The following is a 27,500-nucleotide window of genomic DNA, read 5'->3' on the forward strand; positions in this document are numbered from 1 at the left end:
ATTATTTTTCATAACTGCTTTCTTTACTAGCTTACAAGTAAACAAAGCGCTAATTAATAAACAAAAAAACAGATATAAATACATGAAAATCCATTTTATTTTACAATTAGATAGCAATATTGCTAATGATTTCTTCTCTGTTGTGTTTACTTGCACCACTTCAATACTCCATCCTCATGTCCAAACCTCTCTCTTTTGCGTTTACTTGCAGAGATCTTCTTCCTCCATGCGAGCCCTCGCCATCAGAGCCTGCAACACCAAACTCAGAAACCACTCCATTCTCAAACAACAACAAATTAAATCCTCACCTCCTTGTCCCAGTCACATCTAATGGTGATCCAAGCCAGAATCACTGTCTGAACAGCAGTTCCTCCGATCATCCCTGCCCAAATGCCCTTCACACAAAAAGAAAACACTCTTCATATTTTCAGAGGCAATGCGAGTTCAGGGTTAATTTGCCAGGTGGTGGAAGGAGACATACAGCGACCCCGAGCCCGAAGAACCAGCCCATGGCAACCCCCACAGGAAGCCCTATCAAGTAGTATGTCCCTATGTTAATGTAAGCCACCATGGCTTGCCATCCTGATCCAACTGCAACACCTGTAATGAAAGGGTGAGTGAGTTATAGGTCATTATGTGTGTGTATGTATGTGAGTGGTAGAGTTGATAGATCACCGGAGAGAACGGGCTGGACGCTGTTGAGGACGATGGTGAAGGCGAGGAGGATGGACATGTCGTCGACGGCTTGGAGGACGGTGGGGCTCGACGAGTAGATGAGGGCAAACTTATCGTGGAGAGAGAGGAGGAGCACGCCGAAGAGGAAGCCGATCAGGGAGGAGGTCGCCACGGAGATAATGGTGGCAAACCTTGCGGCTTTGCCGTTCCCGGTTCCTAGTTCGTTGGCCACTCGCACTCTGGGAGTTTAGAGTTGTGAAGAATGGTTCAGGTAGTTGAATCATAAATATAGTTGAAACTTGCAAGGCTTGATGTTAAGTTGATCCTTTGATATCATAGTTGATTTAGCTTGTACATATTTGTGTTTTGTTTCATTTGTTGTTAATTTTATCCATGCCGTTTTGTTGCTTGGGAACAAAATTATATATAAATAAATTAATTATAATAAATTTCTTGATTATTCTTAATGTTGTCCGAAAATTGAGAAGACGGTTAGTTATGAATGTGGCTCCGTTGTTAATTAGATGAAGACTCTGTGTTGTCCTGCAATACAAGGAGCATTAGTGCTAGATTAGGGAAGGGTCTCTGGCGTTGACCCTCTGACGCTCAAATCAATACTCGATTCAAGAGAAGAGAATAGTAGAAGCAAGCAGTAGTAGAGTCCGTGTCAAATAATGGAGTATTGCATATCTCCGTCTGTAGGTAAAAATCCCTTTTTATAGTGTTACTATAGTATCTATGCACGCATACCAAAGCATATGCACATTTTCCAAAACCTTTCTAAGAAAAGACAAGTCGAAAAGTGTCTCTGATATCTTTCCTTAAGTGAACATGTAAATCTCTATGATGTGACAGACTAAAAGTTTCTGAAATTAAATTTGCTCGTAGGACATTCTTTGTTATTAGTAGCACAAACTTTAAAAAAAGTACAACACTTTGGGCCCATGGGGCCCACGCTGAGCCGACCAGTAGCGGCTCGGCTGGTGGATCGCTAGCTCGTCCTTACATAATGCGATCAGCTGTTCGTTCTTCACTCGACCCTTCATTTTATCGCAAAGTCATATGCCCGATCGACCCTTAGATCCGATCGGATAGGCAGTAGGTCGGGTGATACCTTGTCTGCTCGTTGGGAAGGATGGTTGATCGACCATTGCCCCCACTCGGCTGAGACAATCGGTCATGCTACTCGATACCTAAGTCAAGATAAGAGGTATGTTCGAGCGGGAGGCCCGGGCGGACACTCATGCCAGACCGACCCTACGGCTAGCTTAGACGCATCACTAATATTGTTAATATCTTTGACTTCTTCTTAATTTTGACTGTCACATCAACAGATCTTCCCTATTTTAATTAGTTCTTAAGGGGTCCACCTTTATCTCCGTATCAATTCTATTTATATGATTTCTAGATTAGTTATTATATTATCACCGAGTGAGGTACCTCTCGATATCAATAAGTAGGAATTACACCCCTAAGGTGTGACGCTTGTGTTTGGTCACTAGTAGTCGACCTTGTTTATTGGTGTTAAGGGGGCAAGCTAATTATCGATACACTTGAACACTCTTGATGGAGAAATTTATGAAAAAAACAGGTTTTGTCTAAAATCTTGCTCCTAAGTCCATAGGAAGGGGGAAAATATAGGAAGGGGAAAACAAAGAAGAGGTGTCATTTGGGTGTTCTAAAGATGCTTTGGATCAAGGGGAATGGTCTAAAGCTATGAATCATTGAAAGAGATGGCCATTGTGAAAAAGCCAACAATGCTTGTGATAGCGACCGTCACTAAATTCACTTTTGGCTAAACTATTAGTAAAATAATTTTGGATAAAATTACGTGACGAATTATAGAAACATTAAATTTGTATCAAAGTGGCATCATTGCATGATGATGATTTCTTAAGTCTATCCATACCTTTTTCTCCTTCATTTTTACTTGGCAACCCTAAAGATTTTACTTTCATACCAAATGAGCATCATTGCACCCTCAAGAGTTTCATGAGTCTATCTACATTATTTTTTTTTCTTTTGATAATTCAGATATCTAAATTTTGCCCAACTAATCCAGGAGATAGATGATCTTTTCTTGATTCAGTAAATTTGGAGCACGGCTAACTTATATGCTCTTAGAGGTCAACCTTCATAATATTCGTCCCTACATATAGATTCAAATTCATGTCTACACTCCTTTTTTTGATCCAAAGGCTCATAGTCATCAAACACTTTCAACCAAAAGTATTTACAATCCTAAAAGTATCTCAAATTCTTATCAAATTGATAACTTCTCGGAATCGTATCACTCCGAATTCCGAGACCAGCGAACCTTCTCGTAGGCTTTTGGACTCTTTATGCACAAGATGAGATGAATGCTCAAGAGAGAGTAAAATAGATGAATTCGATGATTTAAATGAATTTTCCAGCATCTGGAGGGTTCGATTTATACCAAATGAAGAGGTTGAAGAATCCTTTTTCAGATTTAGTATAGATAAAGGAGTGGATGTGTTCTTTGGGCTGGATCAATCTGGATCGTCCATTCTGAAGAGTTATAACCCTTCACATATCCCACTTTAATCTCATCCATCAGATCTGAAGAGTTGTGACCCTCAGATCTCGCCTATTGTCATCAGCCATCGGATCTGAATCTACTGATCCATTCGATCTAACGCTTTAGATCAAGTCTCATCCCAAGTGGTCAAATCATGACTCTTCGCGATCCAACGCTCCAGATCGCATCACCGGCGATCCATCACACCTCTTTGATCAACGGTAGCCATCCGTTTGCCCCAATCAACAGTCCAGTCATCTCTTCTTGCCCACGTGGATGCCATACAGGCATATTGCCATGTCAGATACGTTATCCGAGTGCCACATAGGCACTGCAATATCATCTGGAGCATAAATTTAAGTTCCTCAATGCGTATGTGCAAAGTGTGCCTACAAAGCGCCAATTGCGCACGTGGCGGGTGGCGGGCTCACAGGTGCGAGCCCCCGCTCTCCCCTGAGAAGAGAGCACATGGTCTTTTTCTGAGTTAACTTCATTAACACAGCATCATTAATAAGCAAAGAATGCACATCGAAAATTTTCGATGTGGGACTATTCTTCCATGCATTTCCTTATATATTATTAATGAGTAATTAATGTTTATTTGGACCGACTTTAAACAATTAATTTCTCATTCACCTTTAATCGGTTTTGAGCAAATTAATAATCTAAATCTATCTACGCGAAACGTAGATTTCAATTTTGAAGTCAATTATGACTTCTATCTATTGATGGCATTCCGATTTTTCCATAAAACCGATATTGATCCATTAAGGCTCCAATATCCAACAATAACGTTACACCATAAGTAGTTCCTTGACGCCATTTCTTTTTCTTCTAATTTTAAGTCCTCTAATTAAAGTCGTTAAATACTTTTGGACAAAACTATTTAACAACTAACAATCAACTAAATGCAATTCTAATCGACTAATAGTGTTTGTTTACCTATAGCTGAATAGAAGAGTATCAAATATACTTTTTAAATCCTAAACTATCTTTTTCTTCTCTTTCTTTTTTTTTTTTCTGTTTTTTTACACTATTCATAGCAATTCATCATTAATTAGGGTTTGATAAAGTGCACCAACTTTATTCTAAAAGAATCAAAACATGTTCACGTACCCTGTTCCTGCAAAGAATGCCATTGGAATCATCAGCTCCCATCCATTGATGCTCATGCTGCACGCAAAATAAGAAAAATATTCTTCTTTAATTTAATTCTCCATTAATTTCCAGTTCTTCGATCACTCGTCGTCGTCGTCTTCTTCCTCACTTACCAGATCGAGATGGCGTCCACTGCGACCTCACCTTCTTTCAGATTCCCGGACAGCAAGATCAGAATCCGGTAGTACCAATTCTCCAAGCTGCAGCCGATCAAAGAATTAATTCGAGAAAAAGATTGGATTTTTGATCGAAAGATTGCTTTTTTTTCCACGGAGGGAGAGTTTCAGTGAGCGGGAGCTGACCAGAGCATGACGCCGGAAGCAACCGAGAGCTTGACGAAGTCCCAGAGGCCGGAAAAGGCCTCGCCGGAGAAGCCCTTCCATGTGTCGGTGCAGGCTCCGCAGGTGACGTAGAGGTAGAGGCAGAGCACGGACGTCCACCAGGAGAAGTTGAGCGTGACGGTGACCCCGATCAGGCCGAGCTTGAGCTTGAAGACGAAGAGCCAGGTGACGAGGACGTGGACGGCGAGGGCGATGGCGGCGACGATGGCGTTGATGGAGTTCTTGAGCTGGCACTGGAGGAAGCGCTGCAGGGGGAAGAGGAAGGCGAAGGAGAAGTGGAGCGGGATGAACCAGAGGGACACCGTGCCGGCCTGCGCCGCCAGCTCCGGGGGCTGGCCGATGAGGAGCAGCAGCGGGGTGGCGAAGAAGTACATGGGGAGCATCAGGGCGGCGCAGAGGATCAGCACGATCCAGGAGCGCTGCATGTAGACGCCGAGCATCGGGAGCTTCTTCGCGCCGAAAGCTTGGCCGCAGAGCGTTTCGAGGGCGCTCGCCATGCCCAGCTGCGCGCGCGCCGGCGATTCAATGACTAGGTTCGATCGGTTCCTCAGTCAAATTCAGTATAAAACGACGTGATTGGCCGTACCAGGAGGCCGAAGTTGAAGCCGACGACGACGGTGTTGGCGATGGACATGGAGGCGAGCTCGAGGTCGCCGAGGTGGCCGGCGAAGGCGTGGGTGATGGAGTTCATGGTGGCTGAGGAGACGCGGTTGAGGATGGCCGGGCCGACGATCCGCCAGAGTTTCTTGGACTCGACCCACGTCCGCAGAACCAGGTCCTCTGAATCTGGGCCTTTATCGACGGCGCCATCGCCTCCATGGAGAAGAGCGACCTGCACCTCTTCTCCGGCGCCGGCGGACATGATCTGGCTCTTCCCTGTGTCGCTTCCTCGGCGTCCTCTGTTTCGACCTGCAATTTAATGGGGGACGACTTGAGATGTGGGCCACGGGACCACGAAGGATAGGCATGGTTGACGTGGCTTTTTGTTTATTTGTGCGGGTTTAATATGTGGTGCACCTCGCTTGCGTGAACTGTGGGACTAAATGAGGCAGGGCGTCCTGAGTGAATCGCTAGGGGTTTAAATGAATCAAGTCGTTCGTGAGTTATTCGAAGCTCGATTCGATAAAAGCTCATTTGAGCTTGTTTAGTGAGGTTCGTTAAGATAAACAAACCAAGCTCAAGCTTCGTAATATTCTGCTCGTTAACTCGTGAACACGTTCGTTAAGTTCATTAAGCAACTTTTAAATAAATAAATAATAGTTTTGATATTGAACTTATAGATTTTACACTTTACTTATGAAAAATATTGATAAATATATTGATCCTGTCCGAATCGCCGAACCAAAGGACGCTGGGCACGTGGCGCACTCCTAGTCGATGGTGTAGGCCTCCGCCTGGTCGCACGAATCTCCGGCGAACCTGCACAGAAGTCGAGCCGGGAAGGGGTTCCCGGCGGCGACCCTCCGACGCTCAAGTCAGGTAAGCGAACAGCAAAAGGTGACTCCAAAAATCCAAGAGCGCGTACCTCCGGCGAAGGAAGAGGCTCTTTATATAGAGCGGTGAAAGAACTAGTGCACGTCCACCGAGGCGCATACGTGTCCGCAGCCCATACCTCGGTATGTACCTGTCAGAGAGCTTACCTGACACCATACTGCTACAGTTCAGTCATGTCTTCGATGGGACAACAGAACACCTTGTTGTCAGACTTAGAGTATGGCCTAGCCATAGGACTTGACGGCTGTCAGAAGATGTTCCTATCCTTCACCCACCGCCCACCCGGGACGTCCGTCCGGTCGACCGGCGTGAATAGCGTCGTCCGGATGGCCCTAATTTTCCGCGCCAGTCGGGCGGCGCGCCCATTATGTCCTGCCCTCTCTTAGCCCTTCCGCTCGGCCATTTACTACTTCATTGAGCGTCGGAACCCCGACCCCTGTCAGGGCGTCTTTCACGATCAGACGTGTATGGGCAGGCCGATCGGCCTACCCTTTTGTCATACGTCCGGTCGGCTCACCCTTCTCCGACGGACCACTTGGCCCTCTGACCTCCACGTGGCACTGACCCCTCGTTAGGGGGTCCCGGGCTCTTACCACCGGATCATATATTAAATTTATTTATTAGAATAAAATTATGAAATTTAATAATAATATTATAATTTTCTCTAAATATATAATTTAGTTTTTAATGAATATTTAAATTTATGATTTATATTTATTAAGCTCGTTTAAGCTCGAATAAGCTCGTGAGTCATGAATATATTCGTTAAATAAAGCTCGAGCTCGGCTCGATTATAAACGAGCCAAGCTCAAACATTCAAAAGTTCGGCTCGGTTCGATTATACCCCTATGAGTCGCCCTATGAGCGCCCCAATGGCTTTCGGGTTATTCTGGCTAGTCTGTCTCACTCACAACAATGTCGCACACGGATCTGTAGTATACTTGTTATCCAACTCAACTTAAGGTGCTTGGGGATAGAGCCGTCAATTTAGGTTGGGTTGCCGGGTTGGTCCGTCCCGTCAAACAATTTAAGCGGGTTGGATTGAAATTTTATCAACCCAAGTCCGCCGTAGGCCGACCCGCCTAGGCCCGCGACCCGGGCGGGTCGGGCCACTCGGGCTTGGGTTGACCCGTAGATTGAAAAACACATGTAAGCTAAGTTTTAGACCAATTTATTATCTTTCTTTGTTATAATTTTAAAATAAAAATAGTACTTTTCATTCAACATAAGTACTCATTTGTGTTCATTTATATTTAAAATACATGTTTATGTATACATTTAATTGTAGAAATTTTTTCGAAGTAAAATGTTGAAGATATGAAATATTTTTTAATTTTTTTAAAAATTTTTGATGGCCCTGCGGGTTGGCCCGCCAAACCCGCAATCTGTCTCAGAATGGGTTGGGTTGGAAATTTTCCAACCCGCCAAGTTGGCGGGTTGGCCCGTCCCGCCTCGCTAAATGGTTAGCCCGCCACAAGCCGACCCGTCCTGTCACGGATTGACCCGTCTTACAGCACTACTTGAGGACTCGGTATATTTTTTGTTTATTTTTTTTTAAATCCTACTCAACTTATGGTGCTTGAGCATTGAGTATATTCGATCCTATTCATGATACTATGATTCTATCGATCCCACTGATCATATTCTGATTCGATGATTCCACCATAAAAATTAATTTACATAATTCAAGAATAATTTAATGCTTCTCAATAGTAGGATTGTACGATTCTATAATCCTAATCATAATTCTATGAATTATACGTCAACCTTGACATCTTGTAATTCTCAACTTCTTATAGGTTAATTTCATATAATATAATATGCTTAATTTGATAAATAATAATAATATTATTATAAAATTCATAATAATAATAATATAATTGCTTTTACCTACAAAATAATATAATAATTATTACAATAATTTTAATTGAATTAAAGTATTTTAAAAATATATATATTTTAATAAAACAGTACTCTATATAAAATAATTTAGATTAATAAACAGCTATATTAAAATGTATAATGCTGACAAAAATCTATTATTTATTTTATTATTATTATTTTTAAAAAATAATCTTTTAACAAAAATAAAATATGCTTTTTTATTTTTGTTTTTTTTACCTTTTGACAATGATAAAGTCGATATTAACATTTATAGGAGACAGGATCTCTTAGGTCACTTTTTATGATTCAGGGATGTACCACTCGTATTTGCGGTCGGATCGTGGTCACGACCCAATCGCAAATTGTTGCGATCCCTTCCTGAATTCACGGTCCCTATCAGATTATAGTTTTTGTTCGGAGCGGACGGCCGGAGGCCGCCCAAAGGACACTCTTGTTTGACGCCCAGTAACCTGGCCACTTATCCATCACCGGAGGCCTCCGGACGGCCTCCAGCCACCCGCTCCGAACAAAACTATAACCTGATGGGGGACGGTGAACCCAAGAAGGGATCATAATAATTTACGATCGGATCACGAGCCGATTGTAAATACAAGTGACACATCCCCTGAAAAAAAAAAAAATGATCAAGGAGAATTATGCTCCATTTGTAGGGATGTCATCAAAAGCTAGCCCATATTGGTAGAGCATGCTCTGAATAAACTCTTTGTCCGACTGCGTCGTTGCCTTTTGAGCATGGGGCAAAAGTTTAGTGAAACCGCACACTCACATGTTATGTTGGCATCTCTTTCCCCCACCCACCCTAGCTCCTGTTTATTTAGGAGGATAAAAATAAAAACTGAATTTTTTGATTTTTTATTATCCATCTTTCTTTCCTCCCTTCTGGCGAAAGGCGACCTAATTCTTCTCCCACCAGGCTCACGGTACAATCTAATTTTTATGTGGATCGGATCCTATCATTTTCAAAATTAACTGATTCAAAAAATTAGATACCTAAATTACTCTTAAAAAAAAACGGCAATTTATCAAATCATGCACTTAAATATCTTAATTGATCAAAAGGCGTATGTTATTTTGGTTTTTACCAAAGGGCGCATTTTTTCAAGTGCACTTCCCTTTTTATCCTTCTGACAAATTAAACTTTTTTTTTTGTCGTTTTCCTTTTCTCTCTCTTCTCTTTCCTATTACCTCTTTCATCAACGAAATGTAAGATTTAGTTATTTTTTTTATAACATTTTAATACATTTAGAGAAGCTAAAATAAACAATGGATAGCATAGTTAAACTCCTTGCAACATCAGGAATCCACAGGAACTGAAATGGGTATAATCTGAGGTCTCTAGGTCCATCAGTGAATTTCGGTCAAAACCCACTGATGGACCTAGAGAGCTCCGATTGCACCCATTTCAGTTTCTATGGATTCCTGGTATTGCAAGGAGTTCAAATATGCTATCCATTGTTTATTTTGACTTTTAAAAGATGTTAAAATAGCAGAAGAAAAAATTAACAAAAAGGCTCCAAATCAGGCCCACGTTGGGCCTGATATGATTCCATATCAGGCCCAACGTGGAGCCTTTTTACTGATTTTTTCTTCTCCTATTTGAACACCTTATAAAAGTCAAAATAAACAATGAATAGCATAGTTAAACTCCTTGCAACATCAGGAATCCACAGGAACTGAAATGGGTGTAATCTGAGGTCTCTAGGTCCATCAGTGGGTTTCGGTCAAAACCCACTGATGGACCTAGATCAGTTTCTATGGATTCCTGGTATTGCAAGGAGTTCAAATATGCTATCCATTGTTTATTTTGACTTTTAAAAGATGTTAAAATAGCAGAAGAAAAAATCAGCAAAAAGGCTCCATGTTAGGCCTGATATGGAATCATATCAGGCCCACGTTGGGCCTGATATGATTTTTCCTTGAGCTTCATACAATGTAGAGAAATTAATTTGATGATAGAAAACCAAGAGTTTTGTTAGTCCTATGATTTAATTGTCTTTTTCTCAAGCATGTTGTGCAAATTGATTCTCTGTTCCTCTGAACATTGTTTTATCAGTATATTGCTGATAGGTCCATCTTTGGATCTTGTTTGGTCAGCAACTCTTGATGAATTTCTTGATGGATCTAGTAGGGTTGTGGGTTGAATTTGTGCCTAATTCTTTGTGTTTGTTTTCCCTTATCACCCCATAATTGTGTAATGCCAATGGAAATGGTGTGATTGCCATAACCCACAGTCAATTTTTTTTACTTTAAAAAAAAAGATTGCATCTTCAGCAATAACTTACTGCTTCCAATAATGCTTTGACATCTGAATCAGCAACCTGGTGTCCGAGCTTGCGCAAACCATACTTTAACTCATCAAAATTTATCTGCCCTTTTTTGTTGATATCCATATTCTCAAACATTTCCTTTATGTCGGCAATCTCCTCCACAGACAAGTGTTCAGCTATCACCTGCATTAACACAGTTTTAGAATGAACATAATAATACTAGGTGTGTCTTGGAATAATCAGCTGGACAAATGTCAAGCATTCACACAGAAAGAAATCATGAAAGAAAATATTCTCACCCTAAGAGCTTTCTTTTTAAATTTATTCATCACTGAAAATTGCTGGAGTCTTGCTCGAATAGTTTCACCAAGATTTACATTGGGTGCCTTATTAGCATTCTGTAGCCAAGGATGATCTGTAATGTGAATCATGAGGGTAATGTTGAGAATACAGAAGATATGATGCAGTATTAAGGCAAAGGTATTAGCAGATATTGCAATATACTGATAAAACAATGTTCAGAGGAACAGAGAATCAATTTGCACAACATGCTTGAGAAAAAGACAATTAAATCATAGGACTAACATAACTCTTGGTTTTCTATCATCAAATTAATTTCTCTACATTGTATGAAGCTCAAGGAAAAATCATATCAGGTCCACATTGGGCCTGATATGGTTCCATATCAGGCCCACGTTGGGCCTGATATGATTCCATATCAGGCCTAACGTGGAGCCTTTTTGCTATTTTTTTCTTCTGCTATTTTAACATCTTTTAAAAGTCAAAATAAACAATGGATAGCATATTTGAACTCCTTGCAACACCAGGAATCCATAGAAACTGAAATGGGTGCAATCGGAGCTCTCTAGGTCCATCAGTGGGTTTTGACCGAAACCCACTGATGGACCTAGAGACCTCAGATTACACCCATTTCAGTTCCTGTGGATTCCTGATGTTGCAAGGAGTTTAACTATGCTATCCATTATTTATTTTGACTTTTATAAGGTGTTAAAATAGGAGAAGAAAAAATCAGCAAAAAGGCTCCACGTTAGGCCTGATATGGAATCATATCAGGCCCACGTTGGGCCTGATATGGTTCCATATCAGGCCCAACGTGGGCCTGATATGATTTCATATCAGGCCCAACGTGGGCATGATTTGGAGCCTTTTTGTTGATTTTTTCTTCTGCTATTTTAACATCTTTTAAAAGTCAAAATAAACAATGGATAGCATATTTGAACTCCTTGCAATACCAGGAATCCATAGAAACTGAAATGGGTGCAATCGGAGCTCTCTAGGTCCATCAGTCCATCAGTGGATTTTGACCAAAATCCACTGATGGACCTAGAGACCTCAGATTACACTCATTTCAGTTCCTGTGGATTCCTGATGTTGCAAGGAGTTTAACTATGCTATCCATTGTTTATTTTAGTTTCTCTAAATGTATTAAAATGTTATAAAAAAATAACTAAATCTTACATTTCGTTGATGAAAGAGGTAATAGGAAAGAGAAGAGAGAGAAAAGGAAAACGACAAAAAAAAGATTTAATTTGTCAGAAGGATAAAAAGGGAAGTGCACTTGAAAAAATACGCCCTTTGGTAAAAACCAAAGTAACATACGCCTTTTGGTCAATTAAGATATTTAAGTGCGTGATTTGATAAATTGCCGAAAAAAAAAAGCAAGAGCAAGAGCCATCTACTTCATGTGCACACTCATAAAATGATCCCATTTAACAAGAAAATGGCAAGCCATAAGGATGAAAGTTACAGTACATCGACTTAAATCAAGCCTTCTCATCATGAAGAAAAATCTATCCTATATGTTCGACATCATCGAACAAAATTCTTGCATTATTACAAGGCAGAGGCCAAAATAGAGTCTAGTCATGGGGATAACCTTTCGATATGCCATAATTCATTTCCATTAAGTATCCTAAGTGAATATTGCAGCCTGCAAAATTAAACCGAAAAACAAGTTAACAAACATCCAAATCGATACGGCAAATACAAGTACTTTTAAGGTACTTCTTCGGAGATGAGCCTACCGATCATGAAGACGAGAAGGCTGGCCTTGCCAAAATTCAAACCTGGTTGGCTTCAGTCTGTAGCCTCCCCAGAACTCGGGCAAAGGGATCGCGGTTCTATCAGGAGCAAAGAACAAATTGTAAGCAGCAAATGCGGTGTTCTAAAACCTAATGGACTAAATGCACATGAAACTGTCAGCTAACCAAAAAGTTACAGGGTTGTTTACTTAGTACAATAGGAACAAGAAATCATTAAAATAGGAGCAACTTGTTAAAAAGATTAGCAGATTAAAACACAGGTAAACGGATGTTAGATGAGATACAGGAGGATATATGAGGCCACAAGAAAATACAATCTGGAAACAAGAAAAAATTTTGTCAGGCAAACTGAAATGCATGCTCTAAACAAGAAAAGACAGTGAAAAAATCAGAATAAACATTGGGAGAACAAAAAGGGAAATACAATATCAGCATGCTCTATTTTATGGGCATGCTCGATTGCTTATGTATAACATTCTAAGATCAAAGCAGAAAGCTACAAATCAATGCAACAAAAAGCATAAACTTCCAGTTAAGAAAAGCTAAAGTCACATGTTCTGATACTAGTTTTTCATAGGCATAAGACTAATACTTGGGGAGATCAAGATGAGAAAAGTAAAGGAAGCAAAGGAAGGAGAGGAGCAGAGAAAGGAAAGGATTGTTTACTTGGACGAGGGAGTGGCAGGAAATGGAAATTTTCATCTATGTCCTTCTCTAACCTCCTTTCTGTCACAAGTCAGAAAGGTAGTGGTGGTGGTCGACAGCTGGCAATGACGGTTGGTGAATGTTTGTTCAGCTGCCAGTGACAATAGGTGACTGACAATTAGCTCTAGGTCTATACTAACATTTTTGTGACTGGTTTATGCTAATTAATTTGGAGTCCAGTCTGATGTCAAGTTCAAGTCAACTTAACATCGGGTCAAGTAGTTTAGTCAATCCATATTTTTGTTTGGTGTATCCTACGAAGATTGATGTGGTAGGATAAAAAAAAATAGCACCTCAATTTTGAGTTCAAATGAGTTCAACTTAATGTGCAAGAAACAAATGTAGAAGAGATACAGGTACACGATTGAAGATAGCTAAGTTGAAACGAAAGCTAAGATTGAAATGCTAAAAATGGGTTACCATGTTGGATAGAACCACAAAGTGGAACAATGATATCACTGAGATAAAGTAATGAAGGCCCCATTCCGTGGAAAAGGAGCATGGAAAAACAAAAGAGACCTCTAGATATTCACAAACTTCAATGATACCTTTGTTTGCCATGCAAATGAAGAATTGATGAAAGCTCATTAAAAAGAATAAAGGTATCTAGCCAAAATGTAGAAGGATAAGCCTAAAGCAAACTCACAAAATTAATGGCAGCTACCTATGAGCATGTATCATACTATCAGATTAGAAATTGACAGAAGCAAGTGCCGCAATCTCATAAATACCCAAAATAAAGAAATATATATATTCAGGTGAAAAATACATAATACAGAAAAACAATACTGTTACACTAACCCATCTGCATATCTTTCCTCTAGTTCCTTGTAGGCATCATGAAGCACATGCCTTCCAATGACCACAGTACTCTGGTGAAACATGCATAACATGTCTACCCCATCAAAATATAGTTTTCTATTGCCATGCATGAAAAAAAATAAAGATAAACAGAACAGACCTGCTTGCTGACAATTGCTCCAATTTGACTTCCTCGAGGACGACTATGGAAATATTGCTCAGACTCCTCTCTAGAAACCTTTTCAACAGTTCCTTCAACTCTAACCTGCAAATATGATAAACAACTTGTGAAATGAATCCAACCAGATGAAGTGTCTCCTTTTCAATATAAATGTTCCTTTTTTTTTTTTGGTTGCAAAACATCATATTTTCAAACCTATGTTCTAATTCTGTAGTAACTAAATGCCAAGTTCAAAAAGCAAGAATCACATCAACAAAAGTAATGGCTAAAAAAAATCCCTTCTCTAAAGCAGTATATAGGAGTTTACCTTATGTAATTACAGTTTACAGTATATAGGAGTTTACATAAGAAAAACATGTCAGAAAAAAAATGATACAATTCATTCTGATCCATGATTAACCAAAGAAGAAATTCTATTACAGTATAAGATTCATGTGGCTGAGCCTCAAATAGTTGGGACTCATGACTTGTTTCATTAAAACTCAAAGCATAACAGGAATTTTCACTTCAACTTAGCAAGCAAATCAAGGGATGGTAAATAGTATATTTTTTTTTATTGAAGAAATATTATGAGCGGTGCTTTCCACACATTATGTGAGCTATCCCCCACAAAGACTAACCAAAACTCAAGATGGGTTGAGCATAGTAAATCATTAATGCTTATAATAGCAACTTTTTAGATACATGTAAAGCAGTATTTGAGAAACTACCTAGACTATTTAGATGATTATAATCTGAAGACTAAGTCTTTCCTGTTGATTCAATTCAACATAATAGAACTGCTAATCAATATCCCCAATTTTAACACAAATGGAGAAGTGTAGATTTTAAGTTGTACCAGGAGTAGTCAGTTTAAAAGAAATTATTCCTGCCATATTAATAGGGTTCTTTCTTCAACAGATCAGATATGCAAAACAACCTACAAAATGATGACCTGGTGGTTTAGCTGATTCCAATAGAAAAGAAGTGAAGCATGAGGATTTTCAGATAATTCATGTGCTTTTCGGCTTTCATAATTGGTATACCTGAATAAGCAAAGGGGACCATGAGTGAGCTATCAACATTAGAATCATAGATTAACTATATCACTGTTAACAGAACAGCAATTTTTGAGTCAGTAATCAGCTTCCAAACAGTTAATTACATGTTACTAACCACACAAATCCGTGCTTGTCAGCTCCTTTTAGCAAGACTACCCGAGATGAACTACAGAGAAGACAATTTAAATAATAATATAAGACAATGAAGTTACAGCTTTGCCAATTGGCATTTTGTGAATAAAATAAATGGATAAGTACACACGGTTTTCCTTCACGATCACAAGTTGACAAAGTCATGGCATTTGGCTCACGCAAACCAGCAGCAACTGCTTCATCAAACCATTTAAAGAACTAGCATATTGTCATAGTAGAATATCAGTATAGTGCATTACATCATTTATCATGTTAGATAAATTTTAGATCTATAACAATTTGGAAATAAAGATCAAATGAAAATCCAATATTTAAGGAGAGAAATAAGCTACCTAAAGAATCTTAGATTAAATGTATTTTTCAACTTCAAAGAAGCATACCTGATCAACAGGGTCAGGTGCTACTTGGTCCTCAAGAAGTTCAGGAGAAATATAGTTTTCTCTGAGTGATGCAATGTCAACAGATGGTGGTTTTCCAATTCTGACACACATTGAAGTGCCTGGGTATTTAGGAAGACAGAGTTTGTACTTACTGGAGATGGATGGAGGAACAAATCTACCACCAAGAAAGTGATGAGGACCAACAAACTTTTTGGCACAGAGTTTTGGAGCAGTTAAGGAAACCTAGGTATATACATTTAATTTAGTTATAAATTAATAACAATGATACAAGACATTCATTCATGCACAATTATCAATTTTAGAAGCATAAAACAACCAAAATTCCAACTGACTAACCAGCATGTCAGGTTTAAGGCCTTCCCCAGTGATGTCACCTTCCTCAACATGCCAACCAGAAGGAATATCGATTGAAACAATTGGAGGTGATCTCTTGGAAACATAGTTGTCATGCCTTAAAGATACAAGCCTCTGAATAAGATCGTCAAAAGGCGGCCTTGGTTGACCTATTTGGACAGTTAATTACACTGTTAGAACCAGGAAACGGAGGTAGGTAATCAACAGGTACTTATGGATCTTTAATTTCATTCAATAAGCATTTGTAAAGTATAGAAAAAAAAACCCCATAGAAATTGATTAACTGAAACTGGTTTTGGATTAAGAATTGAGATTGAGTTGTTATATTGTCAAAATCTCTTTGAACGTAATTGAGAAAATATCAAACACTTTCATTTATGCCCTTACTAGTCCCATACGAGCATGATATGTTTATTATTGGGTAAAAATCTTAGAGACAATACTGTAGTTGATCATGATTTAAAATCTCATCCTGTGCCGAGTGAAATGGTCCAAATGTATCGTTCAATAAATCACCAAAACTTAATACTATTTGGCACCAAGGTTCAAAATCTCGAGCCATATTGTAATTTTGTTCTTTGACAGGAAAGTTACTGTTCCAGTATCATATTGACACTCCGATGCATAGTGTCGGTGATAGATTAGAGGTTGAAGTAGGAAGGAGATTAAGCAAAGGAAGGAGACAATGTGCGTAGTGATATCGAGTTTCAACAATTTACCAGAATGATATGTTTTGATCATTTCGTCCGGCATGGTACAAGATTTAAAACCATGCTCGGTACAAACAATGTCTACTTCTTATGGTTCATCTTCTTCCTTCAACTCCAATCCATTACCAATACCATGCATCAAAACATCGACATGATACCAAAATAGTATCATTCCATTCAAAGACCGAAACTTCAACATGGGTTGATATTGTAAACCTTGCAATCAATGATACTAAGGTGAAGCAATGAACAATGAGACAAAAAGCTAAAAAATCATAAATTCTTTTGTCTTTTAATAACATGTGGGAACATAAAGTTTCCGATCATCTCACGAAATTTCCATTTATGAGCTTCTATCACTTTTTCTTTCTTCTTCCCAATTGCATATTTGGTAACAAAAATTTATCTTGGTGTGATCTGACTCCATAGAAGGTAGATGGAGAAGTCCCCTGTCATGGATCAATTCGCAAGATTTGCAAAAGCTGAATGACAATTAAAAATAAGGTAAGGTTGTCCAAGAAAAAAAAAAAGGAATTAAGATATGTAAATTTGTAGTGTTTTTCTCATGTGCACGATGTTGCTGAATCATGGAGATGTTTGTTAGTAGTTGAACTTATCAAGGTCTTAAACAAGGTGCACCTGTGGAATATGGTGGTAAATATATGATATATGGAAGTTGATTGACAAAATATAACATCATGTGTCATGACATAAGTTTACATCAACTATATAATATATCAATATAATCATCCTAAAGAGTCATACAAGTAAGTCTCTGCATCTATCATTTAACAAATAAATTAATCATAGAGAGCCACTGATAATTAAATATAAAATATTTTATATTTCATCTATGAACCTAATCTCAATGCATATAAAAAAGAGTACATATCTTATAACAATGCATGTAATTGACCAACACAATCCATATAAAAGAAAGTTCAACTATCAAATTACATAATACATAGAATTTACTCCTTGTTAGTTTATTCGGAAAACCTAGTTTAGTCAAATAAATATAAAACACAAACTCAGATATGATTCAAATTTTAACAAGCTAGGGATTGGTTTCACTTGAATAACCTTATCCGACCATAAGTTGATATAAAGGTTTAAAATCTCATTTTGAGTCAGGTTTCAGGCCCTAGTCGGAACAAAACTATTTTGTGTCATTTCGTCCCATGCTAACAAAAGGTGTCAAAAGCTCCACTAAGAAGCAAGAGGAGAATGAGAAAAAATAAGAAGAGTAGGAAGAAGTAGAAGCGTAAAATGAATTGAGGAAGCATAATTGGAAGAGGGATTGTCAAGCCAATGCTGGAGGAGGTAGGGTAAACTAGGACTTTGGTGTGGAGGAGGGCAGTTACATTGCGATTTCAAGAAGGAAGCATTCATGATGTGATTCCAAGGAGGAGGGCGCTTGCAATGCGATTCCGAGGACCCTCATGACGCAATTGAAATGATTTTGATATGTGAATGATTCGAAGCTTCTCATGGAAGACACCAGCCATGTTATTTGGAGCTTCTAGCTATGAAGCTTCTGCGAAAGATACTTGCAACATGACGTTTCGCTTATCTGTTGGCATATCAATTGTTTCAAGGATTTTCGCATGTCAATCGACAAGAGGAACAAGGTGTTTCACCCCTTCAAACCAGCACACCTTGATATTTAAAACAATCATTGGCGTATGCGGTCCCTCATTGAATAAGCCTATACAGCCACATAAGCAACGCAAGGAAAGCCCTTTTGAAACAATTACCTCAATATACACTGACTGGTAAATAAAAAATGACGCCTCCAATATCAGGTTTATACTTTCTCTATGTTTATTTAAAACATAAAAAATAAATGTCCAATGAGGGAGTTATATTACCATTAAATGAGAATCCAAACATTGCATCGACAATAAGGTCAAAATTTTCAGCTAAGTGTTGAGGCAGGTCATTGATAGACAAGAAAGGAATAGATAGTGATTCGAGCTGCAACATGGCCCAATATAGTTAGTGACTTTTATCAATTGCAACACCAAGTTAAAGAAAGCAGTGAACTGTACCTGGGTAACAAGACCATTATACAGTGTTTTTGGTGTACGCTTAGGATAACATATAAAAGGCTGATATCCAAAATGATGGAGGTGACGAGCAGCTACAAGACCATCACCGCCATTATTTCCTGGACCACAGATAGCAAGGATGCGACTATATTCACTTGATTTATAGACCTATACAAATATTAGCTTCGTAAACAAATTGTTTCACCCTTCTAAAATAACCAGGGAATGTAAGCATTGAGGTCCATGATCACAGATCATGTACCTTCACATGTGACCAAACGTATAATCAAATTTGCTTACCTAAGGCAAAAACCAATAAAGTATCTGAGAGAATAAGATCTAACCTTATATAAGAGAGAAGAAAAAAAGCAGACTCTGTCCATTATACAACCCTAACATATGCTGGCTCATATTCTTGAATTTTTTTATAACTAAAAGATATTGCTAATTGCTAATTTGGGTGGAATAAGTCATTTTCTGAATAAGTTATAATAAGTCAATATTTAAGCACATTAGGAATTCAATGGAGGAAATATTTGACACAAGGAATTGGTATAAGAAAAGGAGCAGCATCAACTGAATAAAATGTCATGTAAAGTAATTAGAAGCAGCAATCTTATTACTACTGCAACTACTATTACTACTCCCAAGACATTTTTCCTTTCATCCACTTACAATGCATATTTCCAATTTAAACATGTGGCAAAAAGGCGATTCGCTCGCCCCCAGCGCCTCCGCCAACCCGTCCCTAGGCCAACACGGAGGAGGTAAATCACGGATGACTACTAGCCATTAGTGCAAATGGCCAAGACATGGGGGAGGTTATGCTCGGTCACGCCGAGTTTCGACCCCAAGACCTCATGTGGCAACACCCCATGTCTTAACCATCGCACCGCCCCGAGGGGACATATTTCCAATTTAAACATGCATCATTAAGGGATGACCTAATGAAATGTTGATTCAAAGACACAGTGCCCACCTAGGTGATCAAAGCAAGCAAGAAGTGGTGAGTCCAAGTATATCGGTTCCCAGTGACCAAGTGTTTTCTTCAGGATTTACATGGGCACTTGTCTACATGAAGCACTGTGGCAAAGGCAAGTTAAATAGAGTTTGAGGCCATACATCTAACTGAGTTAAATAGAGAAAGAATTCATAGTTCTTTTATTTATTTATTTTATTTGCTAACAGAGGGGTTTGAACTCAAGCTAACTAGTAAAGCACATAAGAACTTAAGTGCTTAACACACGAATACCATAACTTGGATAGCCTGCCCCTTTAAAATATGCACTAGTACGCTCAACATTTTTACAGGTCTTCGTCTTTAAACATTGCATCTGCAATGGATGTACGAGATATGTCTTCTATAACAACATTTGCATCTTTCCAGAGATATCAATTTTTATTACAGCATCAATGACAAACATGAAATGGAAAAGACTAATATGTCAAAACCTTAACCCATAAAAAATCTAAAGAAGGGCTAAAGAACCAAAATTACCTCCGCTATCGCAGTAGCAACGCTTAACCCGGCCAATTCCTAACAATCAGATTAACATTTCAGAAAGGGAAACAAAAACAACAAGCGAGGAGATGAAAACAACTCAGACCATCAACTGATCGACGCTGAATCCCAGCGGGCCCATGAGGATCTCGTCGACCTCGGCCGCCTCGCTCTGGGAGAGATACGACACGGCTTGATCCGCCATTGAGCTAGCGGAAGAGGAAAGGCGACGGAAGGAAGAGGAAGGAGAGGAGGCAGCGATCGGTGATGCCGGCCCTCTTTTTAAGCCGCTGAAGGGAGAGGCGGGGAGAAGTGGAAGTGGGCGACGAAGGATGTTCGGGGGAGGAATTAAGACGGAGGAGAGAGTGGAAGGGCGGAGGAGGAGCGAGTAGGGGAAGAGAAGGGATCGCATGCCGCGGCGCTTGAGGTTGGATAACATGTCTACCAGATCAATCACATATTTTCCAAAATACCCCTCCGACTTTTAATTTTTTTTTTACATCCAGTATCTGTTCAAATAACACTCGCTCGAATAGGCAACTACGGTAGTCTCAACAAGTCAAGCTTTCACGAAAAAATACTATAAATCATGTTATAAAAGATACTCGTTGATCCCAAATATTTTTTATTGCGGTCTCACAGTGAGATAAAAAATAAATAAATTATGACGACCGAACCATTCTCTTTAGATAAAAGATTGTATAGATGATTTTAATAATATAGATAAATATAATTAGTGTGAGGTTATATATGCATACATGTCCCTTCAAATACAAAACGTTGGAATGATTCTGTCATTGAAAGATAAGTCAAACGGCTGGAGGGCACACAAAAATTTATGCTTAAAGGCTACCCTTATCAGTATTTCCCTTCGTTATATATACTATACTACTCTAAATTTGAATATATTTCAGATTAGACTTACGTCAATTTTACAATTCTATGGAAGTAGAAGGTTCTAACTTAGAAAGTACTATGTTCATTTCCATTTTCAGAGTATATCCTTAAAACGAATTTGATAATTCTGAATAACTCATCATTGATCTAACTTTTTCCATAAGAGTCTTATTCCTTCATTTTACTATACCATTCTGTTGGGATGTACCAAGTGCAGTCAGTTGGAATTGAATCCCGACTTCTGATAAGTGACTCTTAAACTCTCCTAAGAGGTACTCGCCACTACGATCTCACCGTAGTGTCTTGATACTTTTACCTTGACGTTTCTCCATATCTGCCTTGTACTCTTTGAACTTATCAAAGCACTTAGACTTGTGGCGCATCAAGTAAATGTACCCGTATTTCGAATAGTCATAAATAAAAGAGAGACGAAATATTCAAAACTACCTCTTACCTGGATAGTCATAGGTCCACACAAATCAGAATGAACCAATTTCAACACTTCTTTGGCTCTATACCCCTTAGACTTAAAAGGCTTCTTGGTCATTTTTCCTTCCAAGTAAGGCTCGCTGGTTGGAAAGTTTTCCACCACCGATGAACCCAAAAGTTCATTGACTATTATCCTTTGAATCTTACTAAGTCAATGTGACCTAGCTTTAGATGTCAAAGATATGATTGGTTCATTTCCGAAGGTTGCTTTCTCTTATTAAAGTTAAAAGATGTGTTATTAATTTCCATTTGTTGCATCGTGAGAGTTATTGAATTATAAATTGTCAACCAACGTACCAGAACAGATAACTTCTTGATAACAACTTTGTTATCAAAAGAGACAGAACATCAAGTTCTTTGATAGTTTAGAAACCGAAATCAAATTCTTTCTAAACTTGGTACGTAAAGACAATTTCTCAAAATCCATATTTTATTCCTATCAGAGGATAAACATCTCCCACTGCAATAACTGATACTTTTGCAGTAGTGCCCATATAGACAGCGTTTTCCCTTTCATGTAGTTGTCAAGTTTCCTGGAACCTTGCAATGAATTACAGACACGATCAGTGGCTCCTCGTATCTACACACCAGGTACTGGTAGATAACACCACTAAACATGCTTCAACAACTAATGAATAAAATACACCTATATTGTTCTCAGTTCTGAGAGGACAGTCCATCTTAATGTCCAAGTCTTATTTCCAATCATTATAATTGGGACAACTAAGCCTATTCTATAGTATAACAACTAGGGGATTGACAAACATTTGAAATCCTAAGAACCACAAAAATATTTGGTCAAGACCAACACCTTAAAATCCTCGTGAATTTTGTATGCCACGATAGTGTGGACGTATACAAAATCAAAGAGGAGATTTTATCCATTAATTTTATTATCTCGTTAACTTAACTTTATGACAAATAAAATTAATAGTTGGTCTATCTCTGATCAAATATTTGGTCAAAACTTTGAATTTAAAATAATATTGATTCCTCAAAATAATATTATTTAAATTCACCAACACCTCAAGCACCGTGAATTTTGCATGCGACAATAGTGTTGACGTATACAAAATCAAACATTTGTAAGAAGAGGGTTTTACCCATTAATAACCTTGTCAATCTATCTTTATGACAAATAAAATTACCTCAAACACCGTGAATTTTGTATGCCACGATAGTGTGGACGTATACAAATCCAAACAGCTGTAAGAGGGGTTTTACCCATTAATTTTATTATCTTGTCAACTTGACAAATAAAATTACCTCAAACACCGTGAATTTTGTATGCCACGATAGTGTCTACGTATACAAAATCTCAACATTTGTAAGAGGGGTTTTAATTTTATTATCTTATCAACCTATCTTTATGACAAATTAATAGTTAGTTTTCCTTTGGTCACACAAATAATAGCAGTGATTCCGATGGGGAGGATACTATTAAATATGTCTAAGTGTATACTATTACTTGATACTTAGTCCATTAAATAAGATTGTGCCCCTTCCGGTGGGGAAGATCACACGCTCCTAATTAATTTTCTATAATCATCCAAGATAGAAATTTGATCTAGTGATCCGCAAACAAACTCATCCGAGGGAGACAGAGGCACTCAGAGCTAACACGCAAGTTTGTCGCATCACTTACAAACTAGTAATAGACACCGTGTAATTTATTAAAAAATCTCTCTCCTACTTAGTTATTTAAGGTGAGGAATTTTAACCTAGCAAGCATACATCACATGCGCACACACATCACAGTAAATAAAAGCAATAAATATGGAAATTAATTTTCTAACTATTATGACCTTTTCCATCTCTGTCCTTCGCGTGCTGCCAGCCCTAGGGTTCTGTTGGTGCAGTGAGCACCAGATGATCGAACCTGAGTTTTGATTATGGCAAAGGGCTCAAAGTTAAGTGGTGGTGTTATCTAACAAAGTTCATGGAGCTTGCAGGAAAGTCCTAAGTGATACTTAGGCAAAAGTCCTAGTTGCGGTTAGGCAGGTAAAAACCCTAGGGGGTGGTAACCCTAGGTCATAGGGGGTGGTAACCCTATGCGGGAAGTCTTGGCAGGTCGATGGCTTCAGGCAAAAGTCCTAGGGGGTGGTAACCCTAGGTGAAAAGTCCTGGTGTCGCGAACCAGGTGAAAGTCTGGACTAGCCGGGAAGCGGATGTCCAGCAGAAAGTCCGGAAGCGTCAAATGCCGAGCAAAAGTCCAGTCGATCTGGAGGATGGCATCAGGTAAATCTCCGAGTGGAGTAGGTGAGGACGCGTTCCCGTAGAGGGAACAGTAGGCGTCGGGTCAACCTAGGGTTTCCGGTTGGAAACCTGAAGTTCGACTCGGACAGTCCGGAGACTATTAATACTTCATTTATAATATCTATTGTATTATGTGCTAACTTTGTGTTGCGGGGTAGTGTTTGGGACTAACGTATCTTGCGGTGCAAAGAAGCAACTTAAAGCCTCGGATGAACAAGGTCCAAGGCGCCTCCATGGAGCTTGGGCGCCTCGGATCTGGTGGAGTGCGAGGCGCTCAAGGCGCCTGATGAGCGAGAAGGCGCCTTGACAGTGAAGGCGCCGTGAAGCGTGGAAGGCGCCTGAGTGCGTGATAAGATTCACCGTTCGCTCCTCATCTCCCGGTGACTGTTCAAGGCGCCTTGGTGAGAAGGCGCCTTGAACACCCTTTATAAGGGTTTTCCAGCAGCTCCTTACAAGAACTTCCAAGCGATCTTTCTGCTACAAGCTGCTCACGAGACGATCCCGAAGTGCTGCTACGAGACACCGACGACCTGGAGCTCCGAAATCTTCAGATTACGATATTGTCGTCGGTATAACTGTACTTTTTCATTATACTTAACTGTATTACTTGTACTCTTGTCGAGCTTATAGTTGTTGCCCACGGAAAGCGATCAAGGATCGCGGGCCTTTGAGTAGGAGTCGTCACAGGCTCCGAACGAAGTAAATTCTCTTGTCTTTCTGTGTGGTTGTTTACTTTCCGCTGCGTTACTTCTCCGATAGTTGTTACGATTCCGATAATAGAATGATTTTAGCCACGAGCGCTATTCACCCCCCCTCTAGCGCGTCTCGATCCAACAATTGGTATCAGAGCGGGGTCGCTTTGAACTGGTGCAACCACCATTCAAGCATTTTTTGTGGCTTTGTCGTGTGTATAGGGTAAAAATAAAACCTTACGCCTTTCGTTTTTTTTTTCTTCCCTCCAAAATTATTTTCGAAAAATTCATTATCATCCTTTTCACGGCTTATTAGTATTGATAAAATATTGAATTTGGCAAAATTTGAAATAATATCTTTTAAAATATTTTTTAATAATATTTTATTATTTTTCGAAACTGGTGAACTTCTATTTCTATCCTTCCATACCGCACTGCTAATCCAGGATCAAGTCCTGGTACATTGTTTTGCTATTTTTTTGTGGGCAAGGTTCTTTTAAATGGCCCTCCAAGAAGGCTTTAGCACTTTTCGCCCCCCGCTCTTCTCCGGGGAAGACTTTACCTATTGGAAGAACCGGATGATCTACCATCTCAAGACGCAAGTCGAGATGTGGATCATCATCCAGACCGGTCTCGAGCTACCACTTGACGGCGCTGGAGAACTCGTTTCATGTACTAACTGGGATACCAGCATAAGAAAGAAGGTCGAAGCTGATGCCAAAGCAACCTGTATGCTGCAATGCGGGTTGACAAAAGAAGAACTGAATAGAGTCGGACCATTTTCAAGTGCGAAGGAGCTGTGGAACAAACTAATCGAGCTGCACGAGGGCACGTCAGACGCTAAAGTAAGTAAGCGTGATTTAATTTTAAATAAATTATATAATATTAAAATGCAGGAAGGTGAGACGGCAAACCAGCTTCACGCACGCATCCGGACCTACTCAACGGGCTTCATGCGATCGGCCAAAGTGGAAAACCGCGACGTAATAAGGTACGCGCTAAGTGCTTTTCGAGGAACACTTTGTGGGCATCCATGGTTGATGCTTACAAAGTTTCCAAGGATTTATCCTCAATAAAATTAGATGAATTGTTCTCCGAATTAGAATTGCATGAGCAGACTAATGCACGCCCGGTCGAGAAAGGTGTTGCTTTGGTTGCGGTACTAGTAGAACACGTGAACCGACGTCAAGGTGCAAATCTAAAATCGAGGCCGAAGATGAATCGACGCAGAAGACGAAGACGAGTTATTTCAGTTGATAAAACTCGTGCGGAAGATGTGCAAGTCAAGAAGGCAACTCAAATGAACACAAAGGACAAGTCCGATGTCACCTGCTACGGTTGTAACCAAAAGGTCACTACAAGCCAGATTGCCCAAACAAGAAGAAAAGAAGAAAGGCATTGAAAGCAACCTGGTCCGAGTCGTCAGACGAATCCGAGACTGACAAGGAAGAAGAACCAACGAGCTTTCTCGCATTACCGGCGCAGGCTAACATAATTGACGAAATCGAGTCCGAACTCGAGTCCGAAGCCGAGAACGAGTCAGAAACAGAGTCCGACCGAAGCCACGGATCCGCATCCGTTTCCGAAGGCCCGATCCCCACTGTAAGTTCTTTTCTCGCCGAAACTCAAATAGATGACTTAAGAAATTTAGTTCCTTATTTGCTTAAAAAATTGGCTAAATCCAACATCCGGGTTAGGTCGCTCCAAAAGGAAGTAATAGCCCTTAAGGAAGCGACTGACTCGAGTTCTTTAACTGAGTCAGTTCAAGTTGGAAATTCAACTCAAGTCCAACAACTTGAGGAAGAAAATTCCAATTTGAAAACTCAAATTAAAGAACTCAAGGATACGTTAGAACGCTTTACGTTGGGTTCCAAGAATTTGGATCAGATTCTTGGAAAACAGCGTGCCGTTTACAACAAATCCGGACTTGGATTCAAGCCCAAAACTAAATATAGATCATATCTGTCGTTGGTAAATAGAAATAAAAGGAACATAATTCAAGCATGGGTCCCCAAGTCCAACCTAGTTAATCAAATTGGACTTGGACAATATTGGGTCCCCAAGGATCAGGTCCACTACCTCGATAGACCATATCGAGACTATGATCCAGGGGGAGCAAGAAGGAAAACAATTTTAATAAATTAAATTCAAAATTCATAAATCTAAAATTCACAATTAAATTAAAATTCAAAAATTAAAATTTGAAATTTAATTAAAATTCAACACTCGAAATTAAAATTCAAAATTTTCAAAATTATTTAAAAATCATTTTAAATCTTAATTTAAAAAAAAAAATCATTTCAAAAATCTTTGAAAAACTTATATAAAAATGATTTGAAAAATCTTTTGAAAAACTTATTTAAAAATCTTTTGAAAATTCATTTCAAAAATCTTTTGAAAATTCTCTTCAAAATCTTTTAAAATTAATTCAATTACTGTCAAAATATTAATTTAAAAGGATTTAAAAAGATTTAATTATCAAATTCTGATTGCTAAAGTTAACTCTAATTAATTTTCAATAAATTCTCAAAAGTTTAGCATTTTCTCATTTGGAACTTAAATTTTCAATATTTTCAAATAATCTCATCTCAAACTCATTCATAAGCTGCACATGTTTGATAATCTAGAATGGATAAGTTGGAATTAGGATAATATAAAGTTCTTCTTATGCTTGTACTCTAAGACCCTAAGAATTTAATTTGGCATTAATTAAGGGGGAATGAACAGAGTCATGCTAGTACTTTAAGGCTAAACAAATTCCTTTAGGGCTCTGATACCCAATCAAGTTAAATAATTTAATTTGATTCATGCTTGGACACCTAAACTC

At 39.0% G+C, this 27,500-nt stretch overlaps 2 protein-coding genes across 2 annotated transcripts; both read right to left on the bottom strand.

Annotated features, from left to right (window-relative positions):
* Positions 1–38: 38 nt before the first annotated feature.
* Positions 39–5,677, bottom strand: LOC122018489 (protein DETOXIFICATION 27-like). Its single transcript, XM_042575822.1, has 8 exons — positions 5,300–5,677; positions 4,675–5,216; positions 4,486–4,572; positions 4,331–4,387; positions 676–914; positions 482–600; positions 309–395; positions 39–249 (listed from the first exon to the last, which is right to left on the bottom strand). The coding sequence occupies exons 1-8, from the start codon at positions 5,573–5,575 to the stop codon at positions 202–204; spliced, it is 1,455 nt and encodes a 484-aa protein (XP_042431756.1). The 5' UTR covers positions 5,576–5,677; the 3' UTR covers positions 39–201.
* A 6,402-nt stretch (positions 5,678–12,079) lies between these two features.
* On the bottom strand, positions 12,080–20,802 carry LOC122019991 (pyridoxine/pyridoxamine 5'-phosphate oxidase 1, chloroplastic-like). Its single transcript, XM_042577669.1, has 13 exons — positions 20,446–20,802; positions 20,337–20,375; positions 18,839–19,006; positions 18,659–18,764; positions 16,060–16,226; positions 15,703–15,945; positions 15,432–15,520; positions 15,285–15,335; positions 15,064–15,154; positions 14,109–14,213; positions 13,949–14,019; positions 12,425–12,520; positions 12,080–12,330 (listed from the first exon to the last, which is right to left on the bottom strand). The coding sequence occupies exons 1-13, from the start codon at positions 20,776–20,778 to the stop codon at positions 12,264–12,266; spliced, it is 1,626 nt and encodes a 541-aa protein (XP_042433603.1). The 5' UTR covers positions 20,779–20,802; the 3' UTR covers positions 12,080–12,263.
* Positions 20,803–27,500: the final 6,698 nt, after the last annotated feature.

This window comes from Zingiber officinale, chromosome 9A (assembly GCF_018446385.1).
Source record: "Zingiber officinale cultivar Zhangliang chromosome 9A, Zo_v1.1, whole genome shotgun sequence".
NCBI classification, from domain to species: Eukaryota; Viridiplantae; Streptophyta; class Magnoliopsida; order Zingiberales; family Zingiberaceae; genus Zingiber; species Zingiber officinale.

Coding starts and splice junctions, on each gene's coding strand:
- LOC122019991 (XM_042577669.1), bottom strand. CDS start 20,778: ATGTTATCCAACCTCAAGCGCCGCGGCATGCGATCCCTTCTCTTCCCC. Junction 15,336..15,431: donor TGTGATCGTGAAGGAAAACC/GTGTGTACTTAT, acceptor TCTTCTCTGTAG/TTCATCTCGGGTAGTCTTGC. Junction 12,521..13,948: donor GAGGAAAGATATGCAGATGG/GTTAGTGTAACA, acceptor TGCTCCTGATAG/AACCGCGATCCCTTTGCCCG.
- LOC122018489 (XM_042575822.1), bottom strand. CDS start 5,575: ATGTCCGCCGGCGCCGGAGAAGAGGTGCAGGTCGCTCTTCTCCATGGA. Junction 915..4,330: donor GCATTCTTTGCAGGAACAGG/GTACGTGAACAT, acceptor CTAAACTCCCAG/AGTGCGAGTGGCCAACGAAC. Junction 601..675: donor CGTCCAGCCCGTTCTCTCCG/GTGATCTATCAA, acceptor CTTTCATTACAG/GTGTTGCAGTTGGATCAGGA.